Below are 23,889 nucleotides of genomic sequence, written 5' to 3'. Positions count from 1 at the left end.
ATCATACCGGTGTCACACGGGCACATTTGATTGCAATCAGCTATATGCAGCCGTCATATAACTGCGATATAAAAGGGTACGACATAGCAAACAAGAACCCGTGTGACAGTGGTGTTGTCAGTACAGTGTGTCAGACCCTAAATCTCATTCGGAAGTATGTCTGCACAAACATGATCACGCTTACGTGGCTGTAATTCAACGCTACGACTCGCATGAACCAGCCAACACTATGGTATCATCAAATGTGCAGGGAACTAAATTTGTCAAACAAACCACCACACAGCACACACAAGACAGCCAGCACTTGTGCATATCACATCGACGTGGGATGTTGGTCATTCAACGCTACCGCTTACACGAAACACCCACGGCGCTCGATCTTCCCCCTCTGAAGGATCGGTCGGTCGAGAATCACTGCCACATCACCAGATTCGCAAGGAATAATACCGAAATTCATACACACCGCTGCACAACACCAAAATTGACATCGACCAAACTAAAGGAAGTGCTGACAGTGGACGTTGACGCACCTCTAGGGACTAAAGCACCTAGGGATGTCCGCGCGATTTAGGTGCTTAGGCAGCGCGCGGTCACCAGAAAAGCACCTAGGGTGAGTCCACTCGTATTAGTTCGTGCCATGACTCGCCGTGGCGCTGAAGTGACTGTCTGCAACGGTGCTGGCATGTAATGTCACTTCCCGGAGATCGTTGCAGAAGCTTGCATGCTTTATTGGGATGGTTTGTGGTTCAAGATGCGTGCCTCATGTGTGTTTTTTTTTTTTGCATTGACAGCCTGTGGTGCTTGAGTAAGGGTACTGCCATTTTAGCCAACCAGAATGATTGAAACTGATGACCATAATTTGGCAGCACACAATAGTAACTTATTGACACCAATTGATGACATTATAGGTATAATTGTCCCAGTATGAGCAGCCTGAAAAAAGCTACATTAGTTGTATTAGAAATCAAATTCATGTTCAATAATATAGGTCACCTGCAGTGGATACTTGACGAAAGTGCATACCATCATGTATGTGTTGAGGTAACAATGAATTTGCTTTTAACGCACTATGCGCGAGCGCAATTCAAGCATGGTTTTGACACATCTGCAGTGTGGAAATTGCATCTTCTTTCATAAGGTTGCAACTGTGTTTGCAAAAAACATCAAGAAAGTTGTGCTTGTAACATCTTGAGTTTGTGTACATCCTGCTTGTTTTAAGACACATTGTTCAAAATCATTTTAAATATACCGACAAATTCAGTTTTTTTAAAAGACACATGTCACTAAAATGTTTGTTTTTTTTTGTGTTTCCATTGCAGCCCATGCATGCACCTTGTACAAACTGAGTGTGAAAGAATTCCAGACAAGCCTGTCATCAATGGTGACTCGTGGAAAAGTTGGCTACTGAATGAACAACAGCTGCGCATGACTTCTGTTTCCTATGTAAAGGGAACTTCCCTGAGCCACCTGGTTGCTGTATTCAAGTAGCTCGCATTTTCAGGATGTTCAATATTAAGCCTTTTGTTTTTCTTTAAAAAAGTCAGTGCTGTAAGATGTGTGTGTAAAAGCCATCTTTGCAGAGAGCTAAGTGTTCAGGGGAACACAATGTGCAATGACAATTATAACTGTCAGTCGTGCCCTTGAATAAGATTAAATAATGAACTTATTAGTGACTGCAGCAAGCCGCCATGCACGTATTAAAATTTCGAGCCATAGTCACATTTCTACATAGGTCCAAAGAATTCTGGCATGCCTGTGCTCAGATATCCCATTGGAAAGTATAGTTGTGGCTTGTGTCATTATGCATGCAGGACAGTGATCACTAGCACACAGCTACTACTCTCTGAGGTGCTGCATATAATCTGATCATGAATTGCAGCCATAGACAAGTATTATATTGGTTACATTTTACTACCGGCTGGAATAGCAAGCACCGACTGCTTGTCTCACCAGGGAGTAATGCTTTGGTGATCCTCGCTGCCTTGCATGCGTAATCATGAAAAGCACAAAAAACTTCCGAGTGGAATATCTCGGAGCATAGACATGCTCGAAGAATTTTTCCAAGTGGGAGTGTCTGGAAAAACGACTGCCACAAACTGTTCTATGCAAACATACCCACTTGTAGCACAGCTACAGGAGGTTTTCAAGCTGCTTAGGTTCAGATAACATCTCAACAAGACTTCTTATATACTTTTGGACGATCCTTTTCGGACATTCACTAGAAGTTTTTTAGCTTGTGTTTTGTGGGGAACTCGGCTAACAAAGTTTTCTGTAAATAATTAGCTGCAGTTACTGGAACACTGCAAGAGATACAAGTTGTGCAAAGTAATTAATGGTGTTTACGTTAACGCATAAAGAAAGTCTGAACAACTAGCTTCAAGGCATACAGGTGATAATTCACTGCAGGATATATTAGGAATTGCTGTAAAGCCCATGTGAGAGCCACGACTGTAGTTTATAACAACCGAGTTCATTGTATAATTTTTATTACTGCTTTTGCTGCAACAGGTGGGCACGCTCATGTTTAGGTCTTTGACCGCCATGGCCGTACGAGACTCTTTGAAAAACTTATACTAAATCGTTTTAGACTATTCGCGCCCACGGCACGAGTAGTCTAAGCGCGAGCCTCCGCGATAACGACGGGTACGTATTCAAAGGGGTCCCAATCAGTAAACTCTGTGCATGGACTTAGGACTGTCACCACGTATTAAACATCGTACAGGGACTGGACGCGTTGGCGAGCTAGTTTATCATACTTACATGCGCAATAGCTTAAGGTAACCAAGTCACATCACCACGACTTTGGTCTTTAGAGATCACGCTGACTCTGATCTAAAGGCTGGAGTCAAAATTACACTGATTTGATCCGCGGTGAAAATGGTTGGATTTGGAACAAAAGTATGTGCTGTACAGCTATACCCGTATAAAAGCGCATGAAAATATCACTTTGATGCGCACGAGGTGATAATTCTTATTGGTATGCTTGTTAAGAGCCACATCACAGAGGTCTGGCAATGATTTTGTATTTCTTAACGAGCACACCTTCGATGAATGTGCATGCATGCTGATTGTATAGAATTTCGCATCAGTCGCAGTCGCAATCTAACCCGCGATTTTTCAGGTTCTCTTTCACAACATGCTTCATTTCCAAGATCGAAAATAAAAGATATTCGCCTTAATTGTTTTACACTGAGTGCTATAGCATACACTCATTCATATTAGCACTAACTTTCATCAGCTGTACCTATCACCTGATCAAGCAACGTGTCATTTGCATGCAGCAGGGGTGGAACTGCTGCGCCAATTGCGCCATTGCGCGCCAATTTGCCCTGCTGCGCCAAGCTGCGCAGAAATGGCAATTTGCGCGAATATCGTCTATTTATAGCATTCAACGCCAAATTTAGCCGAGTGTTGTCGTCATCCGGGCAACACTAAGCACTGGCCCCACACTAGACGCAGTCGCATCCATAGCCACGGCGGCCACAGCAGTTCAGTCTTCAGTGCACGACACGGAGGAAGGACTCCGTGGGTGCACGACCTCCTCTATTCCTCTATAAACTTTTATAGAGGAGGTCGTAGACTCGTGGTTCGGTGCGCAGTGCATTCATGGTTACCTCGTGCTTTTCCGGAAGGCTGTCATCAGCATGAATAAAAGTAAGTACTTTGAAGAGTTATGTAGTGATATAACTTGAGGCATGGCCTCTGGAATTTTCAGCTGCTACAAGTAAGACGAACAATCCCTTCGCGTCTGTAGTTTTTTTTTTTTTTTTTGTTATTGCGGGAGTACGCAGTTACTGTGGTGATTGAAGTCTAATTGTTCGGGGCCTGCACAATTTTTTAAAAAACAAAATTGTAGGGAAACTTGCACTCTTGCGTGAAGACATGCATCGCGAAGCTGTTGCAGGCGAGCATTGACAGACTCATCTTCAATAGCACGCCGTGCCATTCAGATCGCGGCCACTTCCTAGGCCATGCGAACTATCCCCCCTGTTCTGTGCGGATAGACAGCTCCGCTGTTAATAACGGCCCCTTTTGCATCAGAAGTTCATTTGAAGCCGAATTTTTCACACTGCTTTAATGAAAGAAGTGGTGTGGCGCTAAAACAATTGCGTGCAGAGAGTAACACAGAACACAGCCGCCGTACTCGTTCGCGTGCCAACGAGGCCCGACTCGGCCGCGAAAGCGGGCGTCTCGATGGGATGCCGTGCCCGCTTTCGCGTCTCCTACGCAATGAGGCGTCGTGAAATCGCCTCCTTCATTAGCTGCGTGCCTTTGCCTGCCTCGGTCGACGCAGCGGCGGCAGCTTGCTGCGAAAACGGCGTCATATTGTACGGCACCCGTCCTCGCGTTGGGGCCTATCGATGCGCCTGAGACCATGCGCGCTCGGCGAGTGTCGCGCGGGCAGAACACGTTCACGGTGCTTGATTTTACGGCTGAGGCGAGGGCGGCAGCGTTCGTGTCGGGCCTTGCCGGCGCGAGCGGGGCGGAGCACAGCATGCAATTGTTTTAGCTCGAAACTACTTTACCAAAAAATTTTAAAAAGCAGCCACCGTTAGGAACATCGTGTTGATTATTATATAAATAATAGCCAAAAAGTCGCTGCATTTAAAGGAAATGGCAAAAAGCAGGTTTCAGTCCCGAGTAAAAGGAAATAACAAGGTGCCAGCTCCTATTTGATAACACAAATAGGAACAATAATAGGGGACACTGCCCCTACTTGAGTCCCTGTTTTGTGGTGAGCAAACTGAGAGTTGTTGCCGGTTTTGTTTGAAGACAGTTTTTGACGTCTGGCTTTTTTCTTTTGTCTAGAGCGGTGCACCAAGCTGAACACTGATGTGTTCACGAAAAAGGATGCCAATGGAGATCTGATATCACTGTGGTGTCAGCCAACTTCTAAGGACAGCGATGCCTTTTGCACGCTTTGCTGCACTACTGTGCATTGTGGGCAACATGGCACTGCAGCGATATACCGTCACGCAAGCTCTCAGAAGCACATCGCACAAGCGAAGAGAAACCGCAATGCAGAAGGTGCTCTTACCAAAAGTGCAATGATTCAAAGCACACTGGACCTACACAGTGCAACAGCGGTGTCCCTTCAAGAAAAGGTGACAAAGGCAGAAACTCTTCTTGCCCTTTCTGTGGTCTCGAGCAACCTTCCGTACACATTTGAAGATGTAGCAACGGCGAAGTACCCCCCCATGTTTCCAGATTCCGAGACGGCAAAAGGCTTCCAGTGTGGACGCAAGAAACTTTCATATACCATTTCTGATGGGCTTGGGCCGTATTTCAAAGCAAAAGTTATTAAGGAGCTCGACATTCCCGACACATTTTACAGCATCATGATTGATGAGAGCCCAATCCCCGAGGCCAAGGTGCAACAACTGGATGTGCTTGTGCGATATTATAGCACTAACACCGAGAATGTTCTAGTAGAGCATCTCCAGTCATTTCATTTGGGTCACGCGACCGCTGATGAGCTCTTTTCGTGCATTGAGGATGCCCTCAGTGATGTTCGTAAGAACAATATGATATGTTTTTACAGTGATGGCCCGAATGTCATGAAGAGCCTAAAGCGAAAGTTAAAGACGGAAGTGAGCCCCAACATGGTCGACATTGGTTGGTGAATGTGGGCTCCACAAAGTCCATAAAGCCTTTGCAGCTGGGCTAGATAGCTTCGGTGCGAAAGTGGAGTCGCTTGTCACTGACGTCCACTGCTATTTCATGTTTGCCACAAGGCATGCAGACATGAAAGATTTGCAGAGGGATCTTGGAGTGCCCCAACTAGAATTTTTGCGGCACGTGAGCAGCAGATGGCTGACGTTGCTTCCTAGCGTTGAACGAGTGCTCAAGTCGTATGATGCCCTCACGGCGTTCTTCTCCAAGGCTGGACAGCCGAGGTCTTCATTGTCCATGAGGCATGGTCGGCTGTCTTCCGCGTTTTCAGGCAAAGCACTGCAGGCAAAGCTGCTTTTTCTTCGTAACGCAGCTCAGATATTTGACAGATTCCAGACACTGTTCCAAAGCAAGGACCCCCTCGTGCATGTTGTCTATGACGAGATGGTGGCTCTTGTAAAGCAGGTCCTTGGAAGGTTCGTACGCCAAGAGTCATTTGCAACGGCTAGTGGGGCGCAACTGAAAGAACGTGATGTACACTCCGCTGCAAACTGGAAGGCAAAACCAGAAATTGGCCTTGACACGGAGCTGTCAATGGTGCAATGGAATCCTAGAGAGAAGAAGGCATTTTACATTGGTGCAAGAGCCTTCTACATCGCCTGTGCCAAGCACTTGATCTCGAGGCTTCCACTCGACAACAAGCTGTTGTTTCATTTAAGGTTTTTAAACCCAGCCATAGAAAGGAGTTCGACGACTCCTTCGCTGCGCTATGTGGCTAACTCTCTGCCCCAAGTCATCCCACCCTGCGATGTGTCATCACTCACCGATGAGTGGAACTCCCTGATCTGTGAAACCAGTGACTGGGAATCGTCACCTAATGTAGTCACTCATTCGGCGAGCGTGTTCTCACTACAGACGCCTGCTGGGCAGGCTAAGTACCCGAAGGTCACCAAGCTTGTGAAAGCAGTCTTGTCGCTACCTCACGGTAACGCAGACTGTGAACGAGGGTTTAGTGAAAACAAACAGACAGTGCACCATCGAAGCACATTGTCTATAGCAAGCATTTCTAGCCTTCGGCAAACCAAGGCCTTTATGAAAAGGTACAGTGGAGATGCTACAAAGGTGCCTCTCACCAGGGACATCCAAAGAAGTGTTAAAAAGTCCCACAAGGTGTACCGGGAGCGAATTGAACGAGAAAACGCTGCGACGTTCCAGGAGCGAAAGCATGAGGAGGAGGAGCTAAGTGAACACTGCGAGCGAAAGAAGCTGATCAACGAGAAGTCGAGCCTCCAAAACCGACTGTCGTCTCTCAAAGCTCTGCTTGCAAGTTCACAAGAGCTTATAAGCGAAGGTCTGGCTGCCAAAGACATGGACAAAGTGGAGAGTGGCAATGTTTTGCTGGGGGATGTGAACTCTAAACTGCCCTCTGTGCTTGAGCGAATCAAAGCAGTTGACTTGGCTCTTCAGTCTATGAAGGCAACCTGAATCCTTGTGAAAATGGTGTTTGTGTGCACATCTCATTACGTGGCTGTGTTGTGTTTTTGTGTTTAGCGGCAAGGTGCTGCAAGCCAATTGCCACCTGTGGTTCTTTTGGCACTGATGTTTACTCTTGTACATTGTCGTCGTGATCTATGTAAGTGGTGTTGCAGGAAAGTGCAATGGTTTGGTTCAGTACACATAAAGTTTTTCCCCCATGATGTTGTGCTTTCCATCTGTTTTCGACTGAAATTATTAGCTTGTCTAAGGCAACTACTGTTTCTAGTGTCTGCCCTTCTCTTTTTTTTTTCCGGAAGTTCAGCGAAAAATTTTTTCGTTTATTGCACTCCTAAACAATTCTGGCCAACTCTATTTTTCTAGCAGTTTTTGGATTAGTTGCTAATAAAAGTGCGTTCAGCCGCATTATTTAAGGCCATCACTGCGCTCCAAAACTGCTCCGAAATAGCCCCTAAATTGCTCCAAACCTGCTCCAAAATGGGATTTTGCTGCTCCAAAATAAGACTTTTGCTGCTCCCGTGCCTGCTCCAAAAAGCTAGACCCTGCTTCCACCCCTGATGCAGCATTCGTGCGAAAATCATCTTCCCTCGCATTTATTGAGGACTTCACGTGTCGCAATGTTTCATAATAAATTTTTAATGCACGTGTGCTGGGACAGATTCAAATGAGTATTCCTCATTGTGCATAGTTTTTGTTCACTAGTGCAGTGGTGTCACGTGCTTATTATTTTAATTAGTGGGTATATTTGAGCTATATACCATTTCAACATATATGTGTGTATCAGTTTGATTTATCAGAGTATTCTTTTATGTCCAGATAGACTGATCAAGTTTTTTGTTTTTTTTTTGCGTTTAAAAATCTAGCTATATATGTAACGGAGGGTATTTGACCTCTTGGGTTGCTCATGGCAAGCAGACTAACAAGAATTAACACCTCTTGCACATCAGATTGATATATCCATGTGCTTTTACAAGTGTGAATTCACACACAAATGCACGGATCGCAACATGACAATTCAGGGCTAAGTAATCAACACACATGTTTTTCTTTCCATTGTTTTCAACTCTGGTCACGACGGCGCAATTTTGACTCAAACGAGTAGATCAGTGTCAGCATTATCTCTAGAGACCAGATTCGTGGCGACATCACGTGGTTATCTTAAGCTATTGCGCGTACAAGTATGATAAGCGAACTATCCCGCTTGCGTCCAGTACGTAGTTCGATGTATATCATTCGCCTGGCATTCAGAACCGCTTCTCATCTGACGATCTAAGTCGTGCAGTATATATCTAATGTCATGTGTGTTCATGATGGTGTGCCGTTTTATGAGAAAGGTGGCCATATCAACTGTTTAAAGAAGAAACGCGATCTTAAGTCGAGTAGACTTGTGCCCGGAAAACCAAGTTCACTCGATCACACATACACTCGCAGTAGAATATTGATTACGACCATCATAGCCATCAATAATCTAACCGTCAGTGGAACGAGAGTTATCGCGGGGGCTCGCCTTGGGAGTTAGCACAGTAATAAAAACTGTCTTACGTGCAGTATACGCTAGCAGTCTAAAACAATCTAGAAGTTTCTCAAACATTCTGGTGCGGCCTGCGCCGATCAATATTTCATGGGTCCAACCCTATCATATAAAAAAGAAATCAGCGAGCGTGGAATATCACGTACCGCTGCTCTATACAACCAAATCTCTTTTAACGACTCACTAACAACTTTTCTAACATACCCACCGGAAAAATCAATCACAAAAATTAAGTCATACAAGTGATAGTCACATTGGTTTCACAACATCATATGCTGTTAATTATCGCCTGTACGTATTCCTTCCACAAGTTGTTTGATTTGCAGTACGAGTACGTCTTGCAACAATATATGTCCGGGTGCACAGTGCATCTTGGGTTCTCTCGAGAGAACCGAGATGCATTAAGCAGTTTATGTAGCTGCAATTAAAACTTGGTTCCCTGATCCATCAACTGCAATGACTTTTGTTGTGCAGTGATGATGCGCATGTTAGTGCACTGTACACGTTATATGTGACCATACTTAAAGTGCAGTATTAACTATACAGTGCTAATTCACTGCAAGTCCGATTCTTTCAGAAAGATATATTCAAAGTTTTTTAACAATGAAACGCCTAGCATTTGAAAGACATTTCCTTTCTGTCCTTTCTTTCCTTTCTGTTTACAATTGCTGGCATATGCTTTTATAATTTTTTGGCAAAAGTGGAAGGAATGACTTTTATAGTTTTTGTTTGGGATACTACTTTTTTTAGGAGGGAATAACAGGGCTGTCGATGAAATAGAGAGAAGGCAATGGACACACATGCTGTGTCTGTAATTTTTACCCGACCCTTTCTTTATTCAGTGATGATGAATGTCGTCCTCATAAATGCATGGCTAAATCAAATCTATGCAAATGCAGCCTAATAATTGAGACATTTGATAAATGTGACACAGCAAACATTGCCCTTACTTGGTACAGAATATTTTGGCTCTGTTATCAGTCATAAGATTGCTTAGTATAGACACATGCACAAAAATGACTGGTATATAAATCATAACCAAAGGAAATAACTACATTGAGGACAGCATAAGTGCAACATTGCTTGCAACTTTGGACACTTCTTTTATCTCTTTCCCTGTTGAAACAACCACATATACTCTCTTTTTTGTTCAAAATAACCCAATTAGCAATTAGTCAACAAATCCATACTCTTTCCTGGGACGTACTTATACTATAGAGAAGTGTTTTTCTTTGCTGTGTTTCATACATCGCCACACCAGTACAGGGACAATGCATACACCACTAGCATCAGCAAAGTCATAGAGGAAACCAGGGTACGAATATCCGTTTATTTTAAGCACACGAGATTATGATGTCTTATTTTGTATGGGTACTAGCTAGGCCTTTGGAATCCTTTGTCCTTTTTTTCTTCAGCTTTACAATTGCTGGCATGCTTTTAACTTCCTGCAAGAGTTGCATACTCATTTTCTTTTTTTTTTTTTTTTGTTGTAGCATCTATGCATGCCAAAGTGAACCTTCTGCTCCTATACTAAGCTCTGAAATGAATAACTCCCTCAATTATTGTGTGGAGCATTTTTTTCGCGATGTGCTTAATAGCACGCACTGATCGAGGATGTACTACTGAATACATATGTTTTAGGAATGAATCGTGCAGCACTGTAGACAAATTCAAGAGAAGACAACAGACACAACATGGGTCTGCCCTTTTCAACTTATATTTTAAGTATGGTGCTGTTTGATTTTTTTCTCATAAAGAAACTGCACGCCATAATTCAGTCATGGCAAATGCACCACAGTTCCATATTTAAGCAGGCTATTGTACAAAATTTTTGTAGATAGGCAAGGCTGTAAAAAAAAAAGAGCTTGATTGAAGCTGAGGACGTAGGATGTTTTTGCCTCATTGTGTATCGGAAGATGTTCAGCATAGACACATAATAAATAATGACTGGAAAAATTAGTCATACCAAAAGAAGATATTTACACTCAGCAAAGCATTAGTGCAGTATTGTGTGTTACCTTGGAACTGGTTTTTATCTGTTTCTTTGTTGATGCAATAACATAATTTTGTATAACGTGAAAAAAGCTCTGCTAGCAATTTGTCACCCGAGTTGCAATTCCCACAGGGCTTGCTTCATCGTACATTTGCCGTACAGCAGAAAGTTCGTTCTTATTTGCTGCATTGCATAAAACATGGCTAGAACTGTACACAGACTGTGCATGCATGTGTGGCATCAACAAAACCACACAGGAAACAGAGTTGTGAATATCGGTTTATTTTAAGGCGCACAAGAATGTAATTCTACTTTGATGCTGACAGGTAAGAGATAGAGGAAAACAAATTTTTTCATACATACTGTGAACAAATTACAAAATTCTTCGTTGTTACAAACTCGTTCCGCAAGAAGGCAAGAGCCAGTGATTTGTGCAACATGGGAGTCATGTGAAATAAGTTACACTGATTACAGGCTCGTTACAAGCCACTTTATGGATGTTTTCTACGAACACATGCTTTCTTAGCCCCTTTGCCATAGCAAGCATGCAGTGCAATAGGATGGAAAGGTGGGCGAGTTGGCAATTCATGATTGTTCAGCGAACTGGGAGCGCGGGGGTAAACGCAGACACAAACCAAAGAGGAGGCACACAGCACGAGAGCTCGTGCTGTGTGCCTCCTTTTTGCTTTGTGTTTACCCCTACGCTCCCAGATCAAGCATGCAGTTCTAGACAAGGCTCCCAACATAGGAGGCTTTAAATATATGAATGTTGTTTGGGTGAATTGGAAACCACAGAGGACAATTAATCTATCTGTGATAAAATAAATACAGCAAGATGAAGCACGATAAAAATAAGGCACATCTTTCCTTTCAAGTTGAATACATGCGGTAGTCTAGCTTTCAGAATTGAGAGGATGCAAGGCACTCATTTCATATATTAAGCACCCTCTTGCAAAGTAAATAGTATGTACCAGAGCAAAGTAGTGCCAGCTATATGCCAGCGTGAAAGAAGACAACATTCGTTTGGCTCGTGCTTGCCGGGTTTCTGCCTGAACCAGCTCGTTGTGGCAAACACTTCGTCAATAATAATAACAACTGTTCGCAGGCACACTCGTTGCATTGTAAGAAGTTGTAGAGATGTGACTGCCTTGGCCGGGATCAAACTCCCAAACTTGGTTCAGCAGGCGAGCACCTTAGCCCCTGATCCACCGTGGTGGATGCAACATTAAGCAGTCGTGTGGCTCTGGGGTAGAAAAATTGGCTGCTTCAGAGAATGCCTGGGTTCACTCTTGGCTTTGTGATTTTTATTCTTTATAGTCTACAAATATTTTACTCACCGGCATTGTCAATGAAACAGGCAGTGGATTTTTTTTTTGAAGCGAGCTTTTTAAAGTTATCATGTTAAGATACCTAATGTCTGTTTTAGCTATACTTAAAAAGGCAAAGCCTTACTGTGGGCTTTTAACCTGCGGGTTATGGGTATGCACCAGATGTGTATGAAAAAGGGTTTCATGATTTACGCGACAGGTATTTCAAGTCATTGAAGCCATGACGCGTCAGTCATGATTGTCATACACTCATAGTCTTATATGCTGGTTTTGGTACATATTAGTAGACGAGGTGATCACGCAAGCACCGAGACGTAGGCAGCTAGCTAGGTGGATAGATCAAAATGGTCAAAATACCTTTATTTCGCTGAAAAATGCTTTGATACTCGGATGGTGCACACACACTTATGAAGACCGAATTGGGAGATCATTTAGAACATAGCAAAAGATTGTGCATGACAACATTTTTCTTATTTTAAGAGTGGAGCTGTTTAAGCAGAGCATTGGTTTGCAATGGGAGGACAAAGATAACTATCATCATGAACGGGCACGTGCTCTCTTTGGCCTCTTGTTCATCTTTGTTCTGCTGTGCTTCGCTGCAAGAATATGCGCCTATAGGTCCGGCATGGGATGCATTAAGACTGATGGACTAGAGAATAAATGCAAAGAGAACGAAATGTTGGCGAAAAAAAAGATTCTGATCGAGATGGCATTGGAATCTATGTACTGACAATCTGAAAACAAACACTCGGCTATACAGGCATGCTAGCAGAAATTCCGATATCTTTTTATAGTGTGCAAGGGGTTCGTAAAGATAAATGACAGTGAGGAACAAGAAAAAAAAGGTGGGGAGAGAGCAAGGTGTCGGATAGAAAGAATTAGGAAAAAATAGAATAAAAAAATGAGGGAGAAAGGTGCAAAAATAAGAATAGAATTTAATCTAAAATAGAGAAAAAAATAAATTGTAAGAAAGGAAGAAATAACAAAAAAAAAGAAAAAGAGGAAGAAAAAAAGACTAATAACACAAAAACAAAGAACGTTGTTCAGTATCACCTCTTTGAGGCTTGGAACTTCTATTGCAAATCTATTGTTATCATGTGAGAACAACACTGGGCACTCATTGCAGATTAAATCAGAAGCCTGACTCTTGTTCCGCCGACCTTTCTTGAGTAACCAAGCCTCTACAAAACACTCTGAAGCCAATACTTGTACCCTATTTAAAATGTCAGTTCTCTAGTGTAGGCTGACTGACAGGGCCCTGCGATCAACCATGACGATCATCTCTGCAGAATTAATGTGGACAATGCTTCTTTTGTCGCTGCTAAATTTTGCAAGGCATCTCGCAGCAACAAGGCCAACAGCCAAAGACTAACGGGCATCCCGCCCAACCACAACGAGCACGCCCACCTCGTCGCGAGGCAACTTACCCGCCGCAACGCAGCCACCCAGGGAGCAGCCGCCACCGTGGTTGGGAGGAGCACCGGCCGAGGCGCGGTGGTGGCCACAGGCACTGCAGCAATTACCACCCCCACCACGTTTCTTGCAGCGGCAACTGAAGTTGGTGCAGAACAGGCAAGGCAACAGAGGTGCACCGACTGCTATGGAGAAGAATTTCCTGCCACGTACCATGACGTGCTTGAGCACTATAGGAAAGACAGGAAGAAATTTCCACAACCCCACGTGCGCCTGGACGAGTCGCAGGCGGTGGACCTGAGAAGGCTGCAGACGAGCACGTTCACCAACACCTACCGTCTGCACCGCCTATGGCCCACGCTGCAGCCTTCGCCTGGCTGCCCGTGGTGCGCGCACGAACGAGCCGATATGGCACATATACTTGGGCAATGCGAAAGAGGTGAAGATGGGCCACGAGAAAGGATGACGTCAACTGAGGGACCCACCAAAATGGGGCGCCTTGCTAAGCGATGGCAAGACGCCCTTCTCAGCAAGGCCCTCGAAGACCAGGTGTGGGCTGTCCAGCGGGCCAGGGCCATCGCCGAGGACCTCAGAAGATGTTCCTCGAACGATGTGTCCCTGGCAGCCCAGCTCTGGGCACAGCAACAACCGTTGGGCAAATAAAGTTTATTCAACTCAACTCAAGCAAGCATGTTCAGAACTTTAGCATATGTTTTGTACTTTACAAGGAAGAAAGTTGTGTCACTTTGCTAAATGGCACTTGCACTTATTCTTGCCTCTTGCGCTTGATAACGTGTTCAGGTAAATTACACAAATATCGTTTGTCTCAAGCTTTTGTTCCACAAGAGCCCCGTGCAGCCAGAATATAATAGCGGAGTAAATGTTTTTATTTCATAATTAGCATCTATATATTAGCCATTCTGATTGTCGGTATCGTCATCTCTCTCAAATTTCGACGACAAATCTCTGTCAGAAATGTCTCATATATAATATGCGGTAAAAAGGCCTTTCGAATCGCACTACCTGACGATTTTTACCCCCTCTTCTACTTAAAATTTCTGTACCACGCTAGCCTTAGCAGGACTAAACTTCGTAAATGTGGTCCACCAGATCAGGAAAATTCGATACCTCTGGTTTCCTTCTAACTGCGTGCTTCCTTATAAGGTTAGTTGTGAAACAGCGCAGTGGTGTGTATTTGTTCTTGCGTCCTCGTTTTTTCATTGTCGATTTCAACATGCAAACAATGCATCTGCGCAGATATTTCAAAATAGTTGCACAACAGCAGATAAAGCAACACTAGAAACACGAGGACAAGCACAGGCTCCCAACTGAAATTTTATAGAACATACAATATATAGAAATGAAGTTCACCAAGGTGGAAAGGTGGGCATGTTGATATTCCATGTTTAAGAAGGGTAAGAGTGCACTGAATACGAATACACAAAGAAAGGACACACACACACAAAAAAAAGTAGCGCTATGTGTGTGTGTGTCCTTTCTTTGTGTATTCGTATTCAGTGCGCTCTTACCCTTTTTAAACAATATATAGCCCACACCCAGAATATTAACCTGGAGAAAAATTAAGTGAAAGTGCACTGAAACAAACTGTAAAAAAAACTAAGGTAAAATAGCACATGACGATGAATACAGGTAAGCCAGTTTTTTATCAGATAAGAACATCGAAGGTTTAATGTCACCAGCTTCCTTTAGCTGTTAATGCAGCTTCAATGATAATCCTGGTGCTATCATAAAGGTGAGCTACAAGAGCTTGCGTTTTCTCGAACACAGGCTGGCAACTACATTCTCAATTAAAAATCAGAAGCCAAAGAACAATCTCTATCTACATTTTTTACTTTTTGACAATGTTCCTGCAAGTGTATATGCACCTGCCTCTCTGACTCACATAACTGTGTCCACAGAACCAAGGTATGCTGAAATCGATGCGTACTGCACAGTCAACAAAGTTTTGTGATTGAATGATATGTGGGGTTTAACGTCCCAAAACCACCATATGATTATGAGAGACGTCGTCGTGGAGGGCTCTGAAAATTTCGACCACGTGGTGTTCTTTAACATGCACCCAAATCTGAGCACACGGGCCTACAGCGATTCCGCCTTCATCGGAAATGCAGATGCCGCAACCTGGATTCGATCCCGCGGCCTGCGGGTCAGCAGCCGAGTACCTTATCCACTAAACCACTGCCGCGAAGTGCATAGCTTGGATATGGTTAAAATTTCTTTCAACAACACTAGTTCAAACACATAACTGAGATTGCATATTCAGTGCATTGGTCAAACAGAAAAGTTTAACATATGGTTACAGGAAAATTCGCAAAAATATAAAAAACATGGATGGAAATGTTTCTTTGCGTTCTCATAATGGGAAATACGATTGCCAGTGCCTGCTTGAGAGAAAACACGAGCTCTTATGACTCATCGTCATGATTGCCCCCAGAACCTTCAATAATTTTGACTACAAAGAACTGGCTTACTTGGATTCATTGGCATGTTCTATGTCGCCTCTTTTTTTGTGTGTGTCTGTGATTTATGCTTCACTTAGTTTTTTTTTTTTTCAGCATAAGCAAGTAGTTTTAATGTGCAGAAACCGTGGGGTGCTAGCCGCACGTTCTAAGTCGAATGCTTTTTCATCGCTTGTGCAGCCATGAAAGCGAATAGCAAGGCTTGCGGAGTGGTTCTTAAGAGAAAGGAAGAGAAAAGTGAGCCCCGTTATTGTCTGCTTCAGTGAGCGACACCGCCACAGAGCTCACAAAGGGATGGGGGTAAGGAGGGATAAAAGGGTAGAGGTAAAGGTATAGGAAAGAGGAAGAAGAAACAACAACAAACTGAGGGGATAGGAGAGACAGGAAAGATGGAAGAACGGTCACTGGAGTCCGAGGACGGGGTACACTTGCGAGAGATGTTGTCGGCGTCTGTAGATGGCGTAGAGCAGGTCCAGTAGGTCAGAGCTGCGCTGTCACCGAAGACAGCCGGCGACAGGAGGTGACGTAGGGCCAGCCCAGTCGGCCAGAGCTACGATGACGCCGAAGGTCGCGAGCGCGCGGAGCGCGCGGGCGCACAACCGGTCGGCACGAAATCCAGGGAGCGTCTCCGAATAGCAAGGCTTGACTGAGCATGTGGGTGTCACATGGGCACTTTCTCTCGAAAGTGAATTTCTGGACCGTGATTGGCTAATCTCCGAATCTATTGCAACCAGGCAACATGGACTGCATAGCCACCGAAACTACATCGTGCGATGCTTGTACATTGAAGTCAGGGATGGTCGGCAGCTTTTCAGAATGATGTACTGGCTAAAATACCGCTCATTTAACAGCTCAGCTATAACGAGTTCGATGATACTACGCCTGTAAAATGAAGTATTAGACGAACAAGCGCAAGAAGCAGGGCAGGTTGCCGAACGGCCGCGCAAACCGCAGAACAACAAGCACGCCAGCAAAGCTGGCAACACGTACGGACTACTACAAGGTCACCACCGCACACACAACAGAAATAAATATTACGAATGTCAAAGAGCACTGAAACAGGTTGACGAGTCCTAGACGTCGTGGCCTTCACACGCAAGCTCAGGCGAACCAGGAAGGTCGGCGAGCCACAAAATTCAGCGGTTCCACACGCGAACACGATCTAACTATTCACGTTCACAAAGCACACTGCATCGTTATTTTGACAATTTTGACCGGGTGAGAATAGCATTGCGGTTATTCTCACCAGGTCGCAGCAGCGGCGGCCGGCACGGTATCATTATTTTTGTCTTCCGAGCCAGGGGTAGTCGCGCTTGTTGCGTTCTCGCCCATCGGAGCCGGTGGTGATCGTCGAGGGCTGATGGCTGCCCTCCGGCTTTTCTCTGAGTTGCACGGCAGGACGATACCGCCACGATGTAGTTTCGTGCGCTGCTGTCATGTGCTCCGCGCCGCATCGTCCACGGCAAACGGTCGGCGGCTCAAGTCCAGCGCATCGCCGGCCGCACTCGATCGGGCCGCCTCTGAAAGCAGCAGCGCCGAGTTGCCGCCGCAGCGGGACCCGCTCGACCTGAGCTTCAACGACGCTAGGGCGGCCTACAAGAGCAAGACAACCGGTGAACTGATCAGGGCGTTCGTGGTGCTCAAGCTCAGCTCCAGTAACTGGATCGTCAACAACCACCAAGAGGTCAGTCCATTCATTCAGCCGAGGTCCTTCCACTGAGTGCACTGTTGCCGCAGGTAAACGCGTTTGCAAAACTACGAAGACGGCACAACGATGTTTGCATTCGAGCCGGCTGTAATGCGAAATAAGAGAAAAAAAAAATCCGAGCGTTTTGTAGCTCAAGCTAATCATGGAACCATCGCCTTACCCGCAGTTTACTATCTGGGCAAGGTTCCTTGCCTACTATCTGTGCAGTTTTATTTGCCGTGCTGAACTTGCTTTTCTTGTATTGTGTGTGCAGAATCAAAACTGAAACAAACTGCTTGCTCTCCCAGCTAAGGATGATGATGTTCAGGGAGCGTGTATTTCTTCTTTGATTATTTCCCGATTCAGTCTCAACATTTTTACGCATAACGTTTCCTCACATGGATAATTAGACTTCTACAAATCAATTTACGGCTGTCATCGCTCAGCGAGGAAAATAAGCATATCTGCATGTGCATAATTTTCAGAACATGAATCAATGCTTGGCCCTGCACCAATGAAAAAGCATGGATAATTTCAGGGGCGGTGGCCATAATGGTATGCTTGGAATGCATTTGGAAATACCCCCCTTGGAGTAATGCTATTGGCTAAAAATTGTGTGGGCAATGGTGCATATTTGAAAGAACTTTGAGTGGCGTAACCATGTTTAGACCTCCATTGACAACTTGAGGTTCGCTTGTATTGCCAGCAGCAGAAAACTGGAAGAATTCCTTTTTACATAGTGTGTAGATGAAACAGGTAGCTTGATGTGCCTAACTGATCTCCTAATGCATGTGTATGGTGAAACCTTGAGCGAGGCTGTATGTGACACAGATATGCTTTTTCTAGACTGCTGCTTTTCTTCCATTCCCCTTCAGTCTAGACCTACTGCTCGTATGATGCTCGCATGAACAAATGTCAAAGTTTCAGTAGCAGCACTGACATACATTTTGTGTATGTCCAGTGCCTCTGTAGAGATATGCACATTGTGATATGTGGCTTGTGTTTGATGGTGAAGCTTTATAAATATGAAAAGGTAGACATCACTATAGCGAGATGCGACTTTGAAAGTGTGCGCCTCCTCGAAGGCACATGAACACAATGGCTGCTCCAATGGGCTTGAATTCCAACACATGATCTGCAACTCGCCTTTGGAGAACATGGTCAAGTACATGAGCAAAACTATTTCTTTAGTCGTGCAGCTGATGGGTTGCTGTGCTTTGGTCATCTGGGCCGGGCCTTTTCATACTTCTCGTCATAACCGACTGTAGTGAGAAATGTTACTCCTCTACTGAAAACTGTAAGGGCCTTCACAAGTTGCGTAGGGACTGAGAAGACTCACACACAGTGCTAATTTGGAATATGTATGAGTCCCCTTCTGAATGCCTGTTGTTCTAACCACTCTCTATCAATTTGTCACTAGTCTTCTGACAGATTAAAGTGAAGCTGCTTTACTGTGTCCATCCTATCAAAACACAGAGGAGTTGTCGAAGTGAAACACATGTCACATTAAAGTGAGTTTCTTTTCATGTATTATCGCATATTGGAATTATTTTCTGGCAATACTTTCATTCTAAAAAGTTTGCTACGGGAGTCGAATAATGCTTTTGTTTATATTGATTTCTCTACCTTTACATCATTAAGAAAATTTCTGTTACTTCCCTAATCACATTGTAACAAGCCCTGGGATCTTCTGAACATTTATTTTTAACATGGCAATTTTAAACACAGTTAAAAGGCCCAACTTCTTCTCTCCAGTCATCCTGTAGCCATATGTCACACATACAGGTTTACAAGCCATTCCTGCATTTCTTGAGAACAATTCACCAGGATGGTGAGAATCAAAGAAAAAGGTGGCTTTCTGTCTGTGAAAAGTGTAGATGGCATTTTTTTTAGACAAATCACCATCATGGTGAGAATCATAAAGAAAAAGGTGGCTTTCTGTCTGTGAAAAGTGGAGATGGCATTCATTTGTGATTGAATATTACGTGGTGCCACTTGTTAATGACTTTTACTGGTCTTTGCATCATGAGTGAAAGTTGATGTAATGAACGCAGGAATCTACATTTGCATACATGTATAAAAACTTCCTTATATTCACTATAACACGATCAGAAAATAGTTCAAGTAGTCACTCTGTGGACTATAGTTGGCAGAGTGCATATAACTTGCATCGTGACAGAACTGACCAAGTTGCGAAATCAACACATGATTATAGCAAACGACAAATGTGTGCTAAGGAATTATCGAGTCAGTTATGCAATTATCTATTTCAATTAGAAATAAGAATATATACAATAGCAACACAGCAGCTTCACAAACTCTTTGTTGTTTTGCATACTTTTGGAACGTGTTCTTTCTTGAAAATTTAGAATATGGCCTCCTTGGCTTAGTATGTATGTTTGTGTCACACAAATTTAGCAGACATGCGAGAATTGCAAAAGCACTTAGCCCCATATACATCTCACTTTGAGGCATTAGGGTGAAACGGAATTATGAAAGATAAACTGAAAACATTCAGCACTTGGCGTGACCTTTTAGAGAAGCTGTGGCATCACATTTACATCGTATGGAATCATGAAACAGCTAGGTGAACATGAAGTAGAGGTGAAGTAATAGAGGGTGAAACAAGAATGAACACAGGTTTATTGAGTTGGCCAGTTATATATGCGACTCCAGTGTAATGTCATGTCACTGACCTTCAGGCATGCGCACTTGGAGTCAGCTGACATCACAACACTTCCTCTTTCTTAATGGGACATTTAGAAACGGTCTGGTTCTTTGCAATGCCGGTTTGATCTGCAAAGTAGATTGTCCGGGGTTTCAATATTTTTCAGTAAATGTGTCATGCTTTTCCGGGACTACAGTGATAGCAGGTCCTGTCTCATGCTCTTTGACGTTAGTCAGTGCCGACACTTCTCCTTCCCTGTCCGATGGCGTCGGTGGCTGCCCCTCAAAGCGGTATCTTAGCTGATCTTTATGACACTCACACACCTCCCCGTCCCCCGTTCTGACCATGCTTAGGCGGGCGCCCCTGGTAGTCTCTATCACTGCAGGTCTCCAGCTAACGCCTGCTCCATAGTTCTTACACCATACGGGTTCTCTAACTGAATTTTTGCGGGGAAGTGAGCCTGCGGTAGAAAAAGGTCGTGACACAATATTCTCAAATAATGAACGTCCATTAGCCGTAACCTTGACTATTTAATCAAGTGAACGTGGTTCAAAACCAAGAAGCATGGCGTCTTTCCATTTCAAAGTGGGGTGCTTCGATAAAGCAGTAACCAGCAGGCCAGGCTCCTTTCTAGAGTCCCGTGCATGTTTTTTCGTTACCCTTCTTTTACCGTTTCCACCGCCCTCTCTGCCAGCTCGTTGGATTGCGGGTGATATAAAGGGGACTGTAGGTGTACGATGCCATTGTCTTTTATGAATTTGTGGAACTGTCTGCTTGCGAACTGGGGCCCGTTGTCAGAAACAACTGTTCGTGGCAGTCCAAACCTGTTGAAAATATTCCAAAGGCTTCGATAGTGTTATTAGCATTGATTATTTTCATTGGAACAACCTCAATCCAGTTTGTATGAGAATACACTACAATCAACAACATTCGCTCTTCCCCTGGACCAGCGAAGTCAACGTGGATTCTCGACCATCGCTGAAAAGTGTCCAGCCGCGAAACCGACTGCTCTGCGCGTAGCATGCTACTGTTTTGCTGGCACAGTGCACATGCGTGAACAATGCTAGTGATATCTTTGGCAAGTCCCGGGAACCAGAAAAGTGCCCGAGCCAGATTTTTCATCGCTGTCATGCCTTGATGCGTATCGTGCAGCAGCTGTAACATCGATTTCCGAGCTGCGGTGTGTATTACGACCCGATGGCCCCAATAAATAAAGTCATAGCTGCGCGTCAGCTCATTTTTCTTCTGGAACAAAGGCTGCAACACTGTTTGTGTTGACGGCAATTTCTTTGGCCAGCCTTTGCGAATGTAGCGCATAACCGGCTTGAAAATAACGTCAAGTGCTGTTGATTCGGCCAGTTCACGCAATGTCATCAGTCATGTGTTTGGATGGTTTGCAAGGAGTACATACTTTTGTTCGTCTTTCAACATTAACTTCACTGTCTTGTCATCATGTGCCATTTGCGCGGGTTTATACTGAATGGAGTACTTGTAACAACAGAGTAAAAGATCCTAACGCTGTATTCGTGCTGCTGCTAAAGATTGTATTGTCTTATCGGGACTAAAAAGGCACATCACCGGCTTGTGATTCGTTACCAATGTGAATTTGTTTCACAGCAAATATTCATAGAACTTCGTCACAACAAACACCACTGCTAAAGCTTCACGCTCAATCTGGGCATAATTTTGCTAGGCTGAAGGGAGGTTGCGCGATTGAAATTCGATGGGTTGGTTTGCGCCATTCACTCTGTGATACAAGAGCCCCCCCCTATGCCGAATGAGAATGCATCCTTCTCCAAGATTATGGTTTTGCTTGGGTCATAGTGCTTCAAAACCTGCATCTCTTTTATCAGGCGCTTCACTGCCTCGAAGGTATCCTCTTGCTTGGCTTCCCATTGCCACAGCGTGTTCTTTCTTAGCAACTTATACAGCGGTGAAAGTGCAGTAGCCAAGTTGCCCGAAAATGTATTGTAATACGTAACCAGGCCTAGTAGTGCGCGCAGTTTGGTGACACATGTAGGTCGAGGCATTTGTAACAGCGATTCAATGTTTTCAGTCTTTGGCCTCAGACCGTCGACATAATTCGGTGCCCAAGGAATTTCACCTCCGGAAGACGAAATCTGCATTTGAGCTGGTGAAGCTTAACACCGGCGTTCCCTGAACCGCTGGAACGCCTTTCGCAGTGTGTCACAATTTTCACTTTTTTCTGCGACCACTACATCATCCAAGTATACTTTTACAGCTGGCAGACCTTGCAGTATCGTTTCCATTCGCTTCTGAAAAACTGCTAGTGCTGTCGCAATCCCAAATGTTAGGCAGTTAAAGCAATGCAACCCTTTTGGAGTGTTTACTACCAACTTTTTTTTATCGCTTCATCTATTGGTAGCTGGTTGTATGCATCCTTCAAATCTGTTGTATTGAATACTTCCCCTCCTCTGAGCTTGGCAAATACATCCCTTATCTTTGGTGACGGATATTGCTCGGTGTGGTATGCTGTGTTCACGGTCATTCCAAAATCGGCGCACAGGCGGATGGATCCGTCTTTTTTGATAACTGCAATAAGAGGTGCCGTCCCACTCGGCGTGTCAAAATGCCCGTGCCAATCAACCTTGCGACTTCTTCACTTACAGACTCTCGTAGCATGTATGGTACAGAACGGGCCTTACAGAATCATGGTACGACTCTCTCACACAACTGTAAATAAACCGGATAACCCTTGATCAATCGTAGCCTTGGTGCAAACAAATCGGCACATTTTTTTTTTAGCGCAGCAGCAATAGAAGTTTCATCAGTCCTTGGTAGCCTACCATCGTTTCAGCGCAGCAGCAATGGAAATTTCATCAGTCCTTGGTAGCTTACTGTCATTGACGTCCATGTTGAGCACTAAGCCTCCGGTCAGCAGGAATGCTTGAATTATGTCCCGTCCACACAGGTTTGGGCCAGATCAGCCGAGGACCACCAGCGTCACGATGATGGTTTTTTCAGCATAGGTGACCGGAACTTGCAGCTGTCCTTTCACAGGCAGTTTTCCGAGAAAGCAAGTCGATTGGAACGACGACTTGCCAAGCTTGGGTCAGCGGCGACGGTGCTGGATATACGTTGCCCACGTTGCCGTTTGTAACGTTGTACTTCTTTTTTTTTTCGCACAACACGCAGGTTCGATTTGGGAGGTCCGAGGAGCCACCTCAGGACACTTCCCGAAGGACGAGTCTGTTTGACGCAGACATTTAATGACAATAGCTCGAGAGCACTTAACCCCAAATGAAATGAGTCCTATCTCTCGAATCCAGTTATAAACAAATCTTCATGCTATAAGTTAGTCACTCATCATCAAGTCCTACCACTCAGTCCCTAAACAAAAAGTCCTAAGCATGCAGTTTCTATACAGAGAGTGTGTCGCGGAACGTCAAAGGAGCGGCATCTCACTGACGTTGCGTAGCAGCTTCGGCGCGAAGCACTGGGTCGATGCTGTTGTCGTCGTAGTTGGCACCGGCGTTGGGCAGCTACATGAACCGTCGGTGAAGCAGCTTTCCTAGGCTGCCGGTGGACGCTGCACCAGCTGACTCTGCATTTTACGCACTGGCTTCGAGATAGAGTCCCGGCTGGACAGCCTTGCCTGAGCTCAAGCCCGAAGAAAGACAGCTCAGACCTCTCCACGGGCACGGGAACGCCAGCGCAGCCT

General features: G+C 44.6%; 2 protein-coding genes and 1 non-coding gene across 4 annotated transcripts in view; all 3 read left to right on the top strand.

Annotated features, from left to right (window-relative positions):
• The window catches only part of LOC142804287 (uncharacterized), a 32,143-nt gene extending 29,022 nt beyond the window's left edge, over nucleotides 1-3,121 (top strand). For both annotated transcript variants that reach the window (XM_075891046.1, XM_075891045.1), the window contains exon 3: nucleotides 1,320-3,121. In XM_075891046.1, coding sequence (XP_075747161.1) covers nucleotides 1,320-1,488 — 169 coding nt within the window. In that variant the 3' untranslated portion in view covers nucleotides 1,489-3,121. The remainder of the gene's footprint in view (nucleotides 1-1,319) is intronic.
• Nucleotides 3,122-3,477: 356 nt separating this feature from the next.
• On the top strand, nucleotides 3,478-7,322 carry LOC119167821 (uncharacterized). Its single transcript, XR_012894572.1, has 2 exons — nucleotides 3,478-3,654; nucleotides 4,810-7,322. It is a non-coding gene; the product is annotated as an uncharacterized LOC119167821 (transcript).
• A 9,269-nt stretch (nucleotides 7,323-16,591) lies between these two features.
• slgA (proline dehydrogenase slgA) overlaps nucleotides 16,592-23,889 on the top strand; it is a 351,644-nt gene continuing 344,346 nt past the window's right edge. Inside the window, exon 1 of the mRNA XM_037419347.2 lies at nucleotides 16,592-17,536. Within this exon, the coding sequence (XP_037275244.1) occupies nucleotides 17,213-17,536 (324 nt within the window). The 5' untranslated portion in view covers nucleotides 16,592-17,212. The remainder of the gene's footprint in view (nucleotides 17,537-23,889) is intronic.

Source organism: Rhipicephalus microplus, chromosome 3 (assembly GCF_043290135.1).
Source record: "Rhipicephalus microplus isolate Deutch F79 chromosome 3, USDA_Rmic, whole genome shotgun sequence".
NCBI classification, from domain to species: domain Eukaryota; kingdom Metazoa; phylum Arthropoda; class Arachnida; order Ixodida; family Ixodidae; genus Rhipicephalus; species Rhipicephalus microplus.
Note: the sequence above shows the minus strand (reverse complement) of the source record. Positions and strands in the feature narration are given on the sequence as shown.